Here is a 15,313-nt window from a genome sequence, read left to right as displayed (position 1 = left end):
TAAGTGCCCAGGCGGTGGCAGTAAATAAAAATTGTCATCGATAAGTGGGCGACGGCTAATTGGCCGACAGCCTCAGCCTAACCAATCAGCTGGAGGAACCGCCTTCACTGACCATTTGCATAGACATTTTGGCAAATGTTTTGGTGCAGGGGCTGGTGGGGAAATTATATCTCTGCACATGGGGATCTATAAGTGGTGGGGGAGGGCGAAAATATGATGGTAGATGGCGGAGATTGGAGAAATAATAATAATAAAAAATTGGTAACAGGGTGGGGGCTTTGCAAAAAAAAGGTCTAGTTTTACAGGAGGGTAGATTGGTTTATGGAACATGAATGGGGGTGTCTGGGGTACTGTTATTATGTGTGTAGCATCCAGTCACATATAGGTGACAGCAGTCAGCACAATAATAAGTACTCTTTACCTAGAAGGGCGCCCACGATTTTGAACGTGGGCATCGTTAGTAAAAAATCGTGGGCATCGCATGCACTAAAAAATCGCATGCGATGCGACCGACGCGATGCCCACGATTTCCCATAGGGAACAATGTTAAATGTCCTAATTGACCCAATTTTCATGTTCAATGTCTCAATTGACCCGATTTTTCCATAGGAAAAAATGTTAAATGGCCCACAGAGGCCAAATAGGCACCCTGAAGTGTGAAATGGCCCCCACAATTGTTAACGCCACCCCACGATCAACGTGAACCCGAAGCATGGCGAGCGCAGCGGTACGCGTCCTACGACCTTTTCATACCCCCACTATCCACGTCGGCATGGAGTTGAGAATAGAAAGTGTGGCGAGCGCACGCGGACAGCTGTGAAGCCCGCGAGGGGACGCGTATACCTGTGAAGGTGTCAGCGTCCCCTCGCGGGGCTCGCCACGCTTCGGGCTCGGTGGCTCGCTGCGCTCGCCACACTTTCTATTCTCAACTCCGCGCCGACGTGGATAGTGGGGGTATGAAAAGGTCGTAGGACGCGTACCACCGCCCCTCGCGGGCTCGCTGCGCTCGCCACGCTTCGGGTTGACGTTGATCGTGGGGTGGCGTTAACAATTGTGGGGGCCATTTCACACTTCAGGGTGCCTATTTGGCAAATCGGGTCAATTGAGACATTGAACAGGAAAATCGGGTCAATTGGGACATTTAACATTGTTCCCTATGGGAAATCGCGGGCATCGTGTCGGTCGCATCGCACCCGATTTTTTAGTGCATGTGATGCCCGCGATGGCCGCCCTTCTAGGTAAAGAGTACCCAATAATGTATACGGCACCCAGTCAGCAGGTAGGTTTGGCTAATGACCAGTGTCCCTGTATACTACTGAATAACAAGCTTCCATTCTGCTTTCCTGCAGGAAGAACACTCCAGCTGGGAATCTGGTCCTGGAGAAATACTTTGACCTGATCCCCAGGTTACCAGTGCTGGTGCTGATCCAGTTTGGCGCACTGGGGCAGGTCTTTGCGTTCCCAGCAGACCAGCAGATCACAGAAGTCAGCATCTTGTACTGGTTGGAAATGATAAAAACGGGAGACGAGGCGCCCGTCTGTAAGTCCTGCTCATATCGCTTTTGTCATGTCTAACGCTGGCCATGCTCAGTGGTACATCAGCACCAATATGAGGCAGTTGGCGTAATATTGCAGCGTGTGTGGGCATTTATTTATGTGGCACCACCATATTCCATTGCGCTGTACAATTGGAAGTTGTAAATTTTCATTCCTGCCGGCAAATCCAGACCGCAGATAACCATTGGGCAGTTATATGAAAAATTCCCAGTTACTGTGGACATGACGCTCCTTATTGGTCAGTCTTTATGGTGATGGTGACTACTGATTGGGTCTCCCACTCACGCCCCTGTCACTACCAATGGGATATATCCACTTATAAATAAATAGTAATAATACCGGTAGAAATCTAATTTTTATACCCCTAAATGGATTTGATAGTGGATCCCCCAATTGTAGATTGCTTAAATTAGAGAAACGTCATACCCCTTGTTATAATTGGACAAGTGCTTACCTCTACAATAAGATGCATGACTGACTATAAGATCAGTACCAGTATATACATAGGGGTGGAATTGAATATATAAGGTGTGCCCAAATGAAAAGGGGAGTTGTATCTAATCACAGTAATAGATGGTTGCTGCGTTTTCCCAGTTGAGCAAGTTTAGAGAGCGGTTCAGTTTCTTAATTCCTGGAAAGTTGTTTTGCGCGGTCACATGCCCTCGTTAACAATCCGCTCGGTCGTCTGTGCGTTCACAGATAACGGAGGTGGTTGTAACAGAGGGAGGCGGTTGTAAACATACACACTGGGCAATAAAATGAGCAATATTGCTCATTCAATTGTACTGTGTGTATTCACCTGAACACTGCAATTTAGATATAAGTTTGAACAGACCTCACCCAAATCAATCTTCTCTGCACATGTTACATCTGCCCCACCTGCAGTGCAGCATGGTTTTGTCCGTTTGCTAGAGAAGCAGCCGTGCAATCAAGTCTGTACCCTGTCCTATCTCTGGGTATCTGGCGTATATATTGTAGCTGTACCAGACGTATCTGTGCGTTTTCAGGATTCATTGAATCTGTCATTGGTTACGTTTTACATTCTGGTCACTGTTTTCATTGTGGCGGTTCCAGATTCTTTATCGAAGGACGAGTGGAAGGCCCCGCTTCCAGACTACGATTTCCTTGCCATGATGGACGCAGAAGATCCCAACTTAGCCGCTCAGAAAATTCGGATCCATATGAAACCCGGCAGGAGTAAGGAAGCCAAGCTCTCCACCGAAGATGAAGCTACAGAGGCCAAGCGGCAGCGGACAGAGACCACTTTACGTGGAACCGTCCCAAAGGTCCCAGAGACGGGAGAGGACTCAGCCAAGCACACAGAGCTCTGAGTACAGAGGGGGAATGTTTCCTACCGACACAAGTCTTAGTACTTATCCTGTATTACTGTGTTCGTGCCCATTTTATACCCAGCGCCAAGTTTGCAAAAATGGTATAGAGATTAGACTCTGCCATCTCTTCACATCTTATTAATCAACAAGGTTTCCCCATGGGGTTTATTTTTTACTCCAGTTTGATCCCCAATCTCCTATCGGGCCGTGCGTTGTGGGGAGGGAGGGCCGGGGGGCAGAAACAGGGCTCGTCCATGGGAAATCGGGTGGGTCGATGCTTGCCGGGGGCGTGCGACTGACGTCATAGGATGTTAGCCGCGCGCCATGTCTTTGTCGAGGCGGTTCAAACTAATTTTTATTTGCTGATTTCTCCTGTTAGCGGCGGCATTCGATGGGATGTGTTCTTATACACATCACGTTGCATGATACGGAGGGGATTCGGCAGCGTGGGGGGCAGATTGAATCAACCAGCAAACAACCGCTGCTGAGTGAGTAGTCCTGAATTGTCCCTTCAGTGTATTTTGGCAGAATGCATGTGTTATATAACGCTCTCATGTCCTACTGAAAACGGCTATCTGCTCCTGGCGCTGGGGCCTTCCATAGCCAATGTATGCCCTTGGTGTTTTAGCCTTAGGCAACGTAAAGATGTTTATTACATAAAAGCCGCGTTAACCTATCCACATGTCTATTTATTGCTAATGCAAATGTACATTCACCCTGGGAGCAAGCAAGGTAACAAGCCAAGGTTCTTCTGGCAAATTCTGGACCATTCCTATCCGATACACCTGCTACAATGGCAGCTATCACCTCCACCCGCTGGGTGTGGTACAGGGTTCAGATAGTCGGGATCCCGACTGGCCAGACTCAGACATTGTGGCAAGTGCAACAAAGACCTTTTGCGGGCTCGCCACCTATTCTATTCTCCCTCTATGGGGGTCGTGGACCCCTACGAGGGAGAATAGCTGGTGGCCATCGTGAACCCGTGTGTCGGTATTTTAACATTCGGGATCCCAACGTCGGGTAAATGACTGTCGAGATCCCGACTGTCGGTACCCTGTCCGGCACCCCACCCGCCACAGGGAGCCAGCTATCCCCTCCACCCATCACAATGCCAGCTATACCCTCCACCCGCCACAATGCCAGCTATACCCTCCACCCGCAACAACGCCAACTATCCCCTCCACAGGGAGCCAGCTATCCCCTCCAATAGACAAAATGCCAACTATCCCTTCCACCCGCCAAAATTGCCAGCTATCCTTTCCACTTGTCAAAAAGCCAGCTATCCCCTCCACCCGCCAAAATTGCCAGCTATCCTTTTCACTTGTCTCAAAGCCAGCTATCCCCTCCACCCACCACGGGGAACCAGCTATCCCCTCCACCCGCCAAAATGCCAGCTATCCCCTCCACCTGCCACAGGAAACCAGCTATCCCCTCCCCTTGTCACAAAGCCAGCCATGCCCTTCCCTTGTCACAAAGCCAGCCATCCCCTCCCCTTGTCACAAAGCCAGCTATCCCCTCCACCTTCCACGGGGAACCAGCTATCCCCTCCACCCGCCACGGGGAACCAGCTATCCCCTCCACCCACCATAAATCCAGCTATCCCCTCCACCTGTCACAAAGCCAGCTATCCCCTCCACAAGCCAAAATTGCCAGCTATCCTTTCCACCTGTCACAAAGCCAGCTATCCCCGCCACGGGGAACCAGCTATCCCCTCCACCCGCCGCGGGCAACCAGCTAACCCCTCCACCCGCCGCGGGGAACCAGATATCCCCTCCACCCGCCGCGGGGAACCAGATATCCCCTCCACCCGCCGCGGGGAACCAGCTATCCCCGCCACAAATCCAGCTATCCCCTCCACCTGCCACAGGGAACCAGCTGCCACAGGGAACCAGCTATCCCCACCACAAATCCAGCTATCCCCTCCACCTGCCACAGGGAACCAGCTATTCCCTCCGCCCGCCACAAATCCAGCTATCCCCTCCACCTGCCACAGGGAACCAGCTATCCAGCTATTCCCTCCGCCCGCCACAATGCCAAATATCCCCTCCACCCTTGCCCACAAGTAAGTGAGACATTTATGTGTTCAGAGCAGATTTCTGGAGAATTTAATATTCTATTTATTTTATTTACCACTTCCCGTTCCCCAAAAAATCAACCGTAAGCAGAACCACCGGCAACGGCATAAATCATGAAGGCAGTGACACAGCAAATATTGGGTATTCTTAATCACATATAAATAAAATGTTCTAATAATAGATACAAAAAAAATAATTTAAAAGACCATAGGAAAACAAAATGCCTAAATATATAATAAAAAAATCATTTAGCTACAAAACCGGGTGCATGCAATATGTAAACTTTTGACTTTGTGCTGCGCGCTGGCGCTTTTTGGCTTCATAAATTATCTTTACTGCAGTTCAATTTACTGCAAAATGTTTTTACGACTCTGGTCACATCCGTTTCCCCAATCCTGCAGTTCCACACTAAAAGTTCAGGGTAACATCTGGCAAACACTGACCAAATCTATTCTGGCATTAAAGACCCATGAGTGATTTGTGTGTGGGTCTAAATTGGGTGAATTACGTTGAGAACGGACCCTGATGCTTCATTTATGTCCAAAGTGAAAAACTGCAATAAATCTTTCCCTAGAAATGGGTTGCAAAGTGCTCAATATGGCAGTTAAGCAGGTAAATCAGTTAAAAGTGCTTTAATGTGGTTACGATATTGTATATTGCACCTCCCTCTCTGGCAACTGAAGCCCTGAGGCGTAATATTACACTGGGGCATAGTGTATAGTGTACCTATAATATACCACAAACAGAGTTCTCATGTTTTATTTGTTTATATATATATATATATATATATATATATATATATTTCCAATTCGCACTCAAGGATAAAAAACAGTCCAAACTGCAGCTTTGATGTTTATTTTGAACAGCAGGTTAAATATCAATAGACCAGTCGTAATTACAGGCAGGGTACTTGTGGAGTATCACGGCTCCCATCGTATGGCATCGTATGCCATATGTAGTGGCATACGATGCGATGTTTTACCGATTTTTGAGCATTTTTGCTCAAAAATCGTATGCCATCGCATGGCATCGTATGCCATATGTAGTGGCATACGATGTCATACGATGTGATACGATGTTTTACCGATTTTTGAGCAAAAATGGTCAAAAATCGGTAAAACATCGCATAACATCGAATGCCATATGTAGTGGCATACGATGCGATACGATGTTTTACCGATTTTTAGCAAAAATGGTGAAAAATCGGTAAAACATCGCATGGCATCGTATGCCATCGATGCGATACGATGTTTTACCGATTTTTGAGCTAAAATGCGATCGCATCGGATGCCATAAGATGGCATCCGATGCGATGCGATGGCACCCGATTTTGCACTGAAATGCATCAGAATGCATTGAAATGTGTATTAAAGTAGTGAAATGCCCCCAAATGCCATTTTTCATAGTGCACCACCCCCACTATCAACGTCAACCCGAAGCGTGTATCACGGCTCCCATCGTATGGCATCGTATGCCATATGTAGTGGCATACGATGCGATGTTTTACCGATTTTTGAGCATTTTTGCTCAAAAATCGTATGCCATCGCATGGCATCGTATGCCATATGTAGTGGCATACGATGTCATACGATGTGATACGATGTTTTACCGATTTTTGAGCAAAAATGGTCAAAAATCGGTAAAACATCGCATAACATCGAATGCCATATGTAGTGGCATACGATGCGATACGATGTTTTACCGATTTTTAGCAAAAATGGTGAAAAATCGGTAAAACATCGCATGGCATCGTATGCCATCGATGCGATACGATGTTTTACCGATTTTTGAGCTAAAATGCGATCGCATCGGATGCCATAAGATGGCATCCGATGCGATGCGATGGCACCCGATTTTGCACTGAAATGCATCAGAATGCATTGAAATGTGTATTAAAGTAGTGAAATGCCCCCAAATGCCATTTTTCATAGTGCACCACCCCCACTATCAACGTCAACCCGAAGCGTGGCAAGCGCAGCGAGCCCGCGAGGGGCGGCGGTACGCGTCCTACGACCTTTTCATACCCCCACTATCCACGTCGGCGTGGAGTTGAGAATAGAATAGTGTGGCGAGCGCAGCGAGCCACCGAGCCCGAAGCGTGGCGAGCACACGCGGATACCTGTAAAGCCCGCGAGGAGACGCGTATAGCTGTGAAGGTATCCGCGTCCCCTCGCTGCGCTCGCCACGCTTCGGGCTCGGTGGCTCGCTGCGCTCCCCACACTATTCTATTCTCAACTCCACGCCGACGTGGATAGTGGGGTATGAAAAGGTCGTAGGACGCGTACCGCCGCCCCTCGCGGGCTCGCTGCGCTCGCCACGCTTCGGGTTGACGTTGATAGTGCGGGTGGTGCACTATGAAAAATGGCATTTGGGGGCATTTCCAGGGGCGGATTGGCCCACCGGGAAACCGGGCCGTTTCCCGGTGGGCCGCCACCTTTTAAGTCAGAATGGGCCGCCTACCTCACTGGGCTGCCGCGGCATCTACGTGCTGGGCCGCGGCACTGTGCCCTCAATGAAGATGGCTGCGTGTGCTTCGTTCCGTCCGGCTCCCTCCTCCCTGCTGCTGCTGCTGCTGCAATGAGCTGCAGATACAGCCGCTGGCAGCCAGGGGGAGCACCTCTCAGACTGATGACGTCAGCCTGAGAGGGAAGAGAGACGAGGAGCAGCAGCGCTGTGGCCGGGCTTCTCATCTTCCAGAAAGAATTATAATCAGAGCCGAATTTCCCATTAGGCACGTGAGGCACCGGCCTAGGGGCGGCACATGTTTGGGGGCGGCACTTGGATGCCTGTGATAGTACTGTCAGCCCAAAATGTACCAATAACTGCAAAATATCCACTGTACTGTACTATATTCCATCTTAAATAGAGTGTAAATGGATAGGACATGCAGATACTGCCCCTATAAACTGTCCTACTTAGTAAACATTATTGTTGTGCCTAGGGGCGCCCTCATCCCTAAATCCGCCCCTGATTATAATGTGAGTCACACTGTGGGCTCTGGGGACACTGGTTGGCAACCTTGTTAGGGAATGGGGGGGGGGGTGTAAGGGGAGAGAGAGACACTCACCTCTGTCGCTGTGTGTGAGGGACATGGGGAATAAATCTCCCTGCATGTGCCAGTTACAGTGTAGGTAGGCTTTGCTGGAGGGGAATCTGTGTGTGTAACATTCCTGCACATGAGGGGGAAGGGGGTCTGTGACATTAGGGCAGACAGACTCACTGTGACAACTCAGATCCCCCTCCAGCTCAGCTCCCCCATAGGCAGACATGTGACATTCAGATCCCCCCCCCCATGTCTGTCTATAGGGGCTGTGCTGGAGGGGTATGTAACATGTCTGCCTATGGGGGGGCTGTTGTGGAGGGCCTGGGGCATGGGAATATGTGACAAGTCTGCCTATTTGCTGGGGGGACTGGGGGCTGTGCTGGAGGGGGATCTGATTACGTGACATGTCTGCCTATGGGGGTGGGGGATGTACTCAGGCCCGGCGACAGGGTGGGTCAAAGGGTACAGCTGACCCAGGCCCCGGCGTTCTCAGGGGCCCCAAAGCATGGCTGCGGTGATGATGCACTCAGCCGCCTACACAGCACCCTACTCAGCCGACCGCCCACTTAACCCTCCTGCCGCGCAAGTTCCTTCACCCACCACCCAGCCACACTGTGGGCGTTACATGTATAGGCGTCATTACATCTGCGGGCATTATGTGTAAAAGTATCGTTACTACTGTGGGCATTATGTGTATAAGTATCGTTACTACTGCGGGCGTTATGTGTATAAGTGTTGTTACTACTGTGGGCATTACATGTATAGGTGTCATTACTACTGCGGGCATTATGTGTAAAAGTATCGTTACTACTGTGGGCATCATTTATATAAGTGTTGTTGCTACTGTGGGCATTACATGTATAGGTGTCATTACTACTGTGGGCATCATGTGTATAAGTGTTGTTACTACTGTGGGCATCATGTGTATAAGTGTTGTTACTACTGTGGGCATTACATGTATAGGTGTCATTACTACTGCGGGCATTATGTGTATAAGTGTTGTTACTACGGTGGGCATTACATGTATAGGTGTCATTACTACTGCGGGCGTTATGTGTATAAGTGTTGTTACTACTGTGGGCATCATGTGTATAAGCGTTGTTACTACTGTGGGCATTACGTGTACAAGCGTTGTTACTACTGCTGGCGTTATGTGTATAAGTATTGTTACTACTGCTGGCGTTGTGTATAAGTATCGTTACTACTGCGGGCATTACATGTATAAGCATTGTTACTACTGTGGGCATTATGTGTATAAGCGTTGTTAATACTGTGGGCATCATGTGTATAAGTGTTACTACTGTGGGCATTATGTGTATAAGTATCGTTATTACTGCTGACGTTATGTGTATAAGTATCGTTACTACTGCGGGCATTACATGTATAAGCATTGTTATTACTGTAGGCATTACGTGTACAAGCGTTGTTACTACTTCTGGCGTTATGTGTATAAGCATTGTTACTACTGTGGGCATTAAGTGTATAAGTATCGTTACTACCATGGGTGTTATGTGTATAAGTATCGTTACTACTGCTGGCGTTATGTGTATAAGTATGTAAGTCCATTCTGCTGCTAAGGGGCGTGGGAAGGGATGCTATATGGCTGTAACAACGGACAGCCACTCTCAGCATAAGAGGTTGGCGGGCTGTCAGCGCAGTGGGGGACTGGATGTGGCTGGAAGAGCTGACACGCTGCTCAACTCAAAGCAGCGTTTCAGCTGATCCAGCCACATCCAGTCCCCCACCTGGCAGACAGCCCGCTCACCTACTCTGGTGAGCGGTGTATCAATGGCATATGTATAATGGGCATTACGGTGTGTGGCATATGTATAATGGGCATCACGGTGTGTGACATATGTATAATGGGCATCACGGTGCGTGACATATGTATAATGGGCATCACGGTGTGTGACATATGTATAATGGGCATCATGTGTGTGACATATGTATAATGAACATCACGGTGTGTGGCATATGTATAATGGAGCCTCACGGTGTGTGACATATGTATAATGGGCATCATGTGTGTGACATATGTATAATGAACATCACGGTGTGTGGTATATGCATAATGGGCATCACGGTGTGTGGCATATGTATAATGGAGCATCATGGTGTGTGGCATATGTATAATGGGCATCATGTGTGTGGCATATGTATAATGAAGCGTCATGGTGTGTAACATATGTATAATGGGCATCACGGTGTGTCGCATATGTATAATGGGCATCACGGTGTGTGACATATGTATAATGGAGCATCATGGTGTGTGGCATATGTATAATGGGCATCACGGTGTGGGGCATATGTATAATGGAGCATCACGTTGTGTAGCATATGTATAATGGAGCATCATGTGTGTGGCATATGTATAATGGGCATCACGGTGTGTGGCATATGTATAATGGGCATCACGGTGTGTGGCATATGTATAATGGAGCATCACGGTGTGTCGCATATGTATAATGGACATCACGGTGTGCGGCATATGTATAATGGAGCCTCACGGTGTGTGACATATGTATAATGGGCATCATGTGTGTGGCATATGTATAATGGAGCATCACGGTGTGGGGCATATGTATAATGGGCATCACGGTGTGTGACATATGTATAATGGGCATCACGGTGTGTGACATATGTATAATGGGCATCACGGTGTGCGACATATGTATAATGGGCATCACGGTGTGTGACATATGTATAATGGGCATCACGGTGTGTGACATGTATAATGGATATCACGGTGTGTAGCATATATATAATGGGCATCACGGTGTGTGACATATGTATAATGGGCATCACGGTGTGACATATGTATAATGGGCATCACGGTGTGTGACATATGTATAATGGGCATCACGGTGTGTGACATAGGTATAATGGAGCATCACGGTGTGTCGCATATGTATAATGGACATCACGGTGTGGCATATGTATAATGGGCATCACGGTGTGTGACATATGTATAATGGGCATCACGGTGTGCGACATATGTATAATGGAGCATCAAGGTGTGCGGCATATGTATAATGGGCATCACGGTGTGCGGCATATGTATAATGGGCATCACGGCGTGCGGCATATGTATAATGGAGCATCACGGTGTGCGACATACAGTATGTATAATGGGCATCACGGTGTGTGGCATATGTATAATGGGCATCACGGTGTGGGACATATGTATAATGGGCATCACGGTGTGTGACATATGTATAATGGGCATCACGGTGTGTGACATATGTATAATGGGCATCACGGTGTGTGGCATATGTATAATGTATATACGCCACCCTGCTTCCCCCTGCCTACCTGAATCCTCCGCAAACCCACATCCTATGCCACTCTGTGTCTCCCCTCTGTCACCCTACATCCAACGCCACCCTGCGTCCCCCCTCCCTGTATCCTCTGCCACCATGCAACCAACGCCACTGTATCCTCTACCACTTTGCGACTCCCCTCCCTGCATTCTCTGTCACTCTGCGTTCCCCCTCCTACACTGCATCCTGTGCCACCATGCCCCCTCACAATCTGCGTCCTATGCCGTGGCGTCACTAGGCAGGTGCGGGGGGTGCGACCCGCACAGGGTGTCACCAGTAAGTGGGGTGACACCAGTGGTGCAAGTATGGCAGTATGGCGTACCGGTAAAAGATATACTGCCGGTACCCCGTACCCCCATAACTAATTCCCCTAAAACTTGTAAATGCGCATGCGCGCATATGTAAGTGGCAGGGGCGTGGCCTCCGCCGCCCCGCCACTGCTGATAGCGTTCGGAGGGGAGCGCATCTCTCCTTCCCCTCCCTGTGTCACTGTGACACAGACACCAATCAGAGCTTGCGGGCTGGCAGCCAGTCAGGAGCCAGCCCACGAGATAGAAGACGGAGGGGCAGGAGAGACAGAAGATGCGCTCCCCTCCCCAGGGAAGAAGCAAGCAGCGGCGGCAGGGGACAACAGTAAGTTGCACTGTGGGGGCATATCTGGCACTGGGGGCATATCTGGCACCGGGGCATATGTGTTGCACTGTGGGGGCATATCTGGCACTGGGACATATGTGTTGCACTGTGGGGGGCATATCTGGCACTGGGGGCATATGTGTTGCACTGTGGGGGCATATGTTTAATGGACATCACATTGTGCAGTGTAATGCGCATTACGGTGTGGGGAGCGTTGGGTAATTGCCATCACAGTGTGGGGTGTAATGGGTATCAAGGTGTGCGGCATAATGTGTAATTAGCATCACAGAATGCAGTGTATCGTGTAATTAGCATTGCGGTGTGGGGCGTAATGTGTAACTGGCATCACGTGTGCCGCATTATGTGTAATTGGCATTACGTCATGTGTAATGGGTATAGTTTGCTAAAATGTGCAATCTGCAGGTACACAGTACAATCATGGTACAGACCACGCCCCCTTCTGATAGGCCACACCCCCAATTTTTCGGCACGCCTCCGGCGCGTACAAGCATCCATTCTCTGTCTTCCAGAAAGTTGCCGGGGGGGGGGGGGGGGGGGGGAAGGGGTGACACCATGAGTTCCTACACCGGGTGACACCAACCCTAGTGACGCCACTGGTCCTATGCCACCCTGCATACGTCCTCCCTCCCTTCGTCCTCAGCCACCCTGCATCTCCCCTCCCATCATTCTACACCACCCTGCGTCCCCCCTCCCATGCGCCTATTCTGTAGCCTGAGGGGCTGGGGACACAGCAAGCAGCTCGGAGAGCAACTAGCCATGCCCCCACAGCAGCGAAAATGGGGTGTGGCCTCGTTGAAATAGGCCACACCCCCATAATGCTACACACACACCCATTAGGGCTGCTTCAAGATATTTCCCGGGCTGGTTTTAATTCCCAATCCGCCCCTGGGCATTTCACTACTTTAATACACATTTCAATGCATTCTGATGCATTTCAGTCCAAAATCGGGTGCCATCGCATCGCATGCCATCGCATCACATGCCATCGTATGGCATCCGATGCGATCGCATACGATTTTTGAGCTAAAATGCTCAAAAATCTGTAAAACATCGTATCGCATCGTATGACATCGTATGCCACTACATATGGCATACGATGCCATTCGATGTTTTACCGATTTTTTTTCCATTTTTGCTCAAAAATCGGTAAAACATCGTATCGCATCGTATGACATCGTATGCCACTACATATGGCATACGATGTTATGCGATGGTATACGATTTTTGAGCAAAAATAGTCAAAAATCGGTAAAGCATCGCATGCCATCGTATGCCACATGTGATGCGATGCGATTTTTAGCATACGATCTGCATACGATGCAGGTCGTGGGAGCCCTGATACTCCACAAGTACCACAGGCAGTAGCATACAGACAATCCCAACATAACCTACTCTTGAATGACTCCCATGCTCCCTACCAGAGCAAGATGACTCTGCCCTGGAAACCCTCATATCAGAAAATTCCAGGTGCTGCTGACTACACACCTGGCTTCTGCTACTGCTCCAAAACCTGGCTTCTGCTACTGCTCCAAAACCTGGTCTGGATCCGACACATTGCTTCAGGCATACCTCCCAACATGACCCTCTCCAGGAGGGACACAATGCGGTACTTATGTATTATCTGGGCTCCCATGTTAAATGCACCCCATTTTTTCATACCCCTACTATCCAACTACGCATGGAGTTGATTTTATATAGTGTGGCGAGCGCAGCGAGCCACCGTGCCCGAAGCGTGGCGAGCCTAGCGAGCCCCACGATGGGACGCGGTCTCATAAGAAAAACGGGAGCCCAGATATTACACAAGTACCGGTGATGGCAATCCTACATTAAGAGGGAAGTCCAGAAACAGAGCATTGTGTCCCTGCTGGAATAGGTCATGTTGGGAGGTATGCTTCAGGTTTTCTCAAACTCTGTCCTCAGGACCCCACACAGTTCACGTTTTCCAGGTCCCCCAGCATGTGCACAGGTGCATTCATTACTCATTGACTCATTTTAAAAGACCCACAGGTGGAGCTAATTATTTTACTTCTGATTCTGTGAGGAGACCTGCAAAACATGCACTGTGTGAGGTCCTGAGGGAACCTGTGCATTACTCATGTGGGGAGATGCTGTCTCTGCCACATATAGTATTCCTTCACTTTGCTCAATTTCTGCTGTCTGCCACAATGCTGTTGCTCTTTTTGCACAGGGTTGAGAGAACCGTTATGTACTAATACACCGCTGCCCGCTGCAATGCATGAGTCTGCCGCTATCTACAACACAGCGGGCAGCACCACAGCGGACGGCGATGCATCGTACATAAGCGATAGTACATAAGCGATCGAGGTTGGATGTAGGTGGTTTTCCTAGCACCATCCACACCGCCGTAGTTATGACCCTGTCTTGTAACGTCTTTTGGACTCGATGCTCCAGCTATTTTCAACACTTTGTAAATTATGTTTTGGACCAGTTTGTGATGATAGATTTTGACAATATACTTATTCACAGTCCTTTTTTGGGCGCCTTTTTTACTGTACGCTAAATTGAGGAAATGTGCTTTTCATACAGACGATATTGAATTTCTGGGACGCGTCAGCGAGAGGAATTGAGAGGCATTAATCCAAGACCCAATGTTTCCAAGTTTGGCCAGAGGTAAAGGATGTCCAGGCAGAGCCGCACTCTTTAGGATTTGCTAACTATTCTAGACAGTTACTGACTCAGTGACTGCTCTGCCTCTATAAGATGTATCTCTTGTTTGGACAGGTGCGGAGCCTTCTGCCATTACTCAGTTACAGAAAGCATTTCACGCTGCTCCTGTTTTAAATGATCCAGATCTACTCCCGACTATTGTACTTGACATTGGGGCTTCAGGGATTGCTGCAGGGGTTATATTGTCTCATAGAAGTGCTCCCAACCTTCATTCTTGTACTTTCCTAAGAGGTTACGTTATTATTAATAAAAAGACACTGATGTTTGTAGATAGAAGTCTGATAATGGCACATTTTTTTTCCTTTTAACTACATTACCTACAGCTCCATGATATTCTGTTTTTAAATATTTATCATTTATTTTATTATTAAATTTGCTTTTTAAATATTAACTGTGGTTGAATCATTAAAAATCACGAGCGCTGCAATATCCTCTTTGTTTCTATTACCTACAGCTCACCTGGCATGGCAAGATAGAAGTCCGCCTTCCCTGTCATAGTTACATGTGTTATATACAGGGTGTAGCTACCAGAGGAGCAGGGGGTACAGCTGCTATGGGGTCCAGAGCTGAGAGGCCACCTTCCCTGTCACAGTTACATGTGTTATATACAGGGTGTAGCTGCCATAGGTGCAGGGAGTGCAGCTG

The 15,313-nt window shown here is 48.6% G+C and overlaps 1 protein-coding gene across 4 annotated transcripts in view; it reads left to right on the top strand.

Moving 5' to 3' along the window:
- TXNDC16 (thioredoxin domain containing 16) overlaps window positions 1-15,059 on the top strand; it is a 75,132-nt gene extending 60,073 nt beyond the window's left edge. For all 4 annotated transcript variants that reach the window (XM_083167365.1, XM_083167366.1, XM_083167363.1 and 1 more), the window contains 3 exons: window positions 1,350-1,540; window positions 2,632-5,864; window positions 13,339-15,059. In XM_083167365.1, coding sequence (XP_083023491.1) covers window positions 1,350-1,540; window positions 2,632-2,888 — 448 coding nt within the window. In that variant the 3' untranslated portion in view covers window positions 2,889-5,864; window positions 13,339-15,059. The remainder of the gene's footprint in view (window positions 1-1,349; window positions 1,541-2,631; window positions 5,865-13,338) is intronic.
- Window positions 15,060-15,313: the final 254 nt, after the last annotated feature.

This window comes from Crinia signifera, chromosome 12 (assembly GCF_055691185.1).
Source record: "Crinia signifera chromosome 12, ASM5569118v1, whole genome shotgun sequence".
NCBI lineage: Eukaryota > Metazoa > Chordata > Amphibia > Anura > Myobatrachidae > Crinia > Crinia signifera.
The sequence above is the reverse complement of the archived record's forward strand: the minus strand, read 5'-3'. Positions and strand labels throughout refer to the sequence as shown.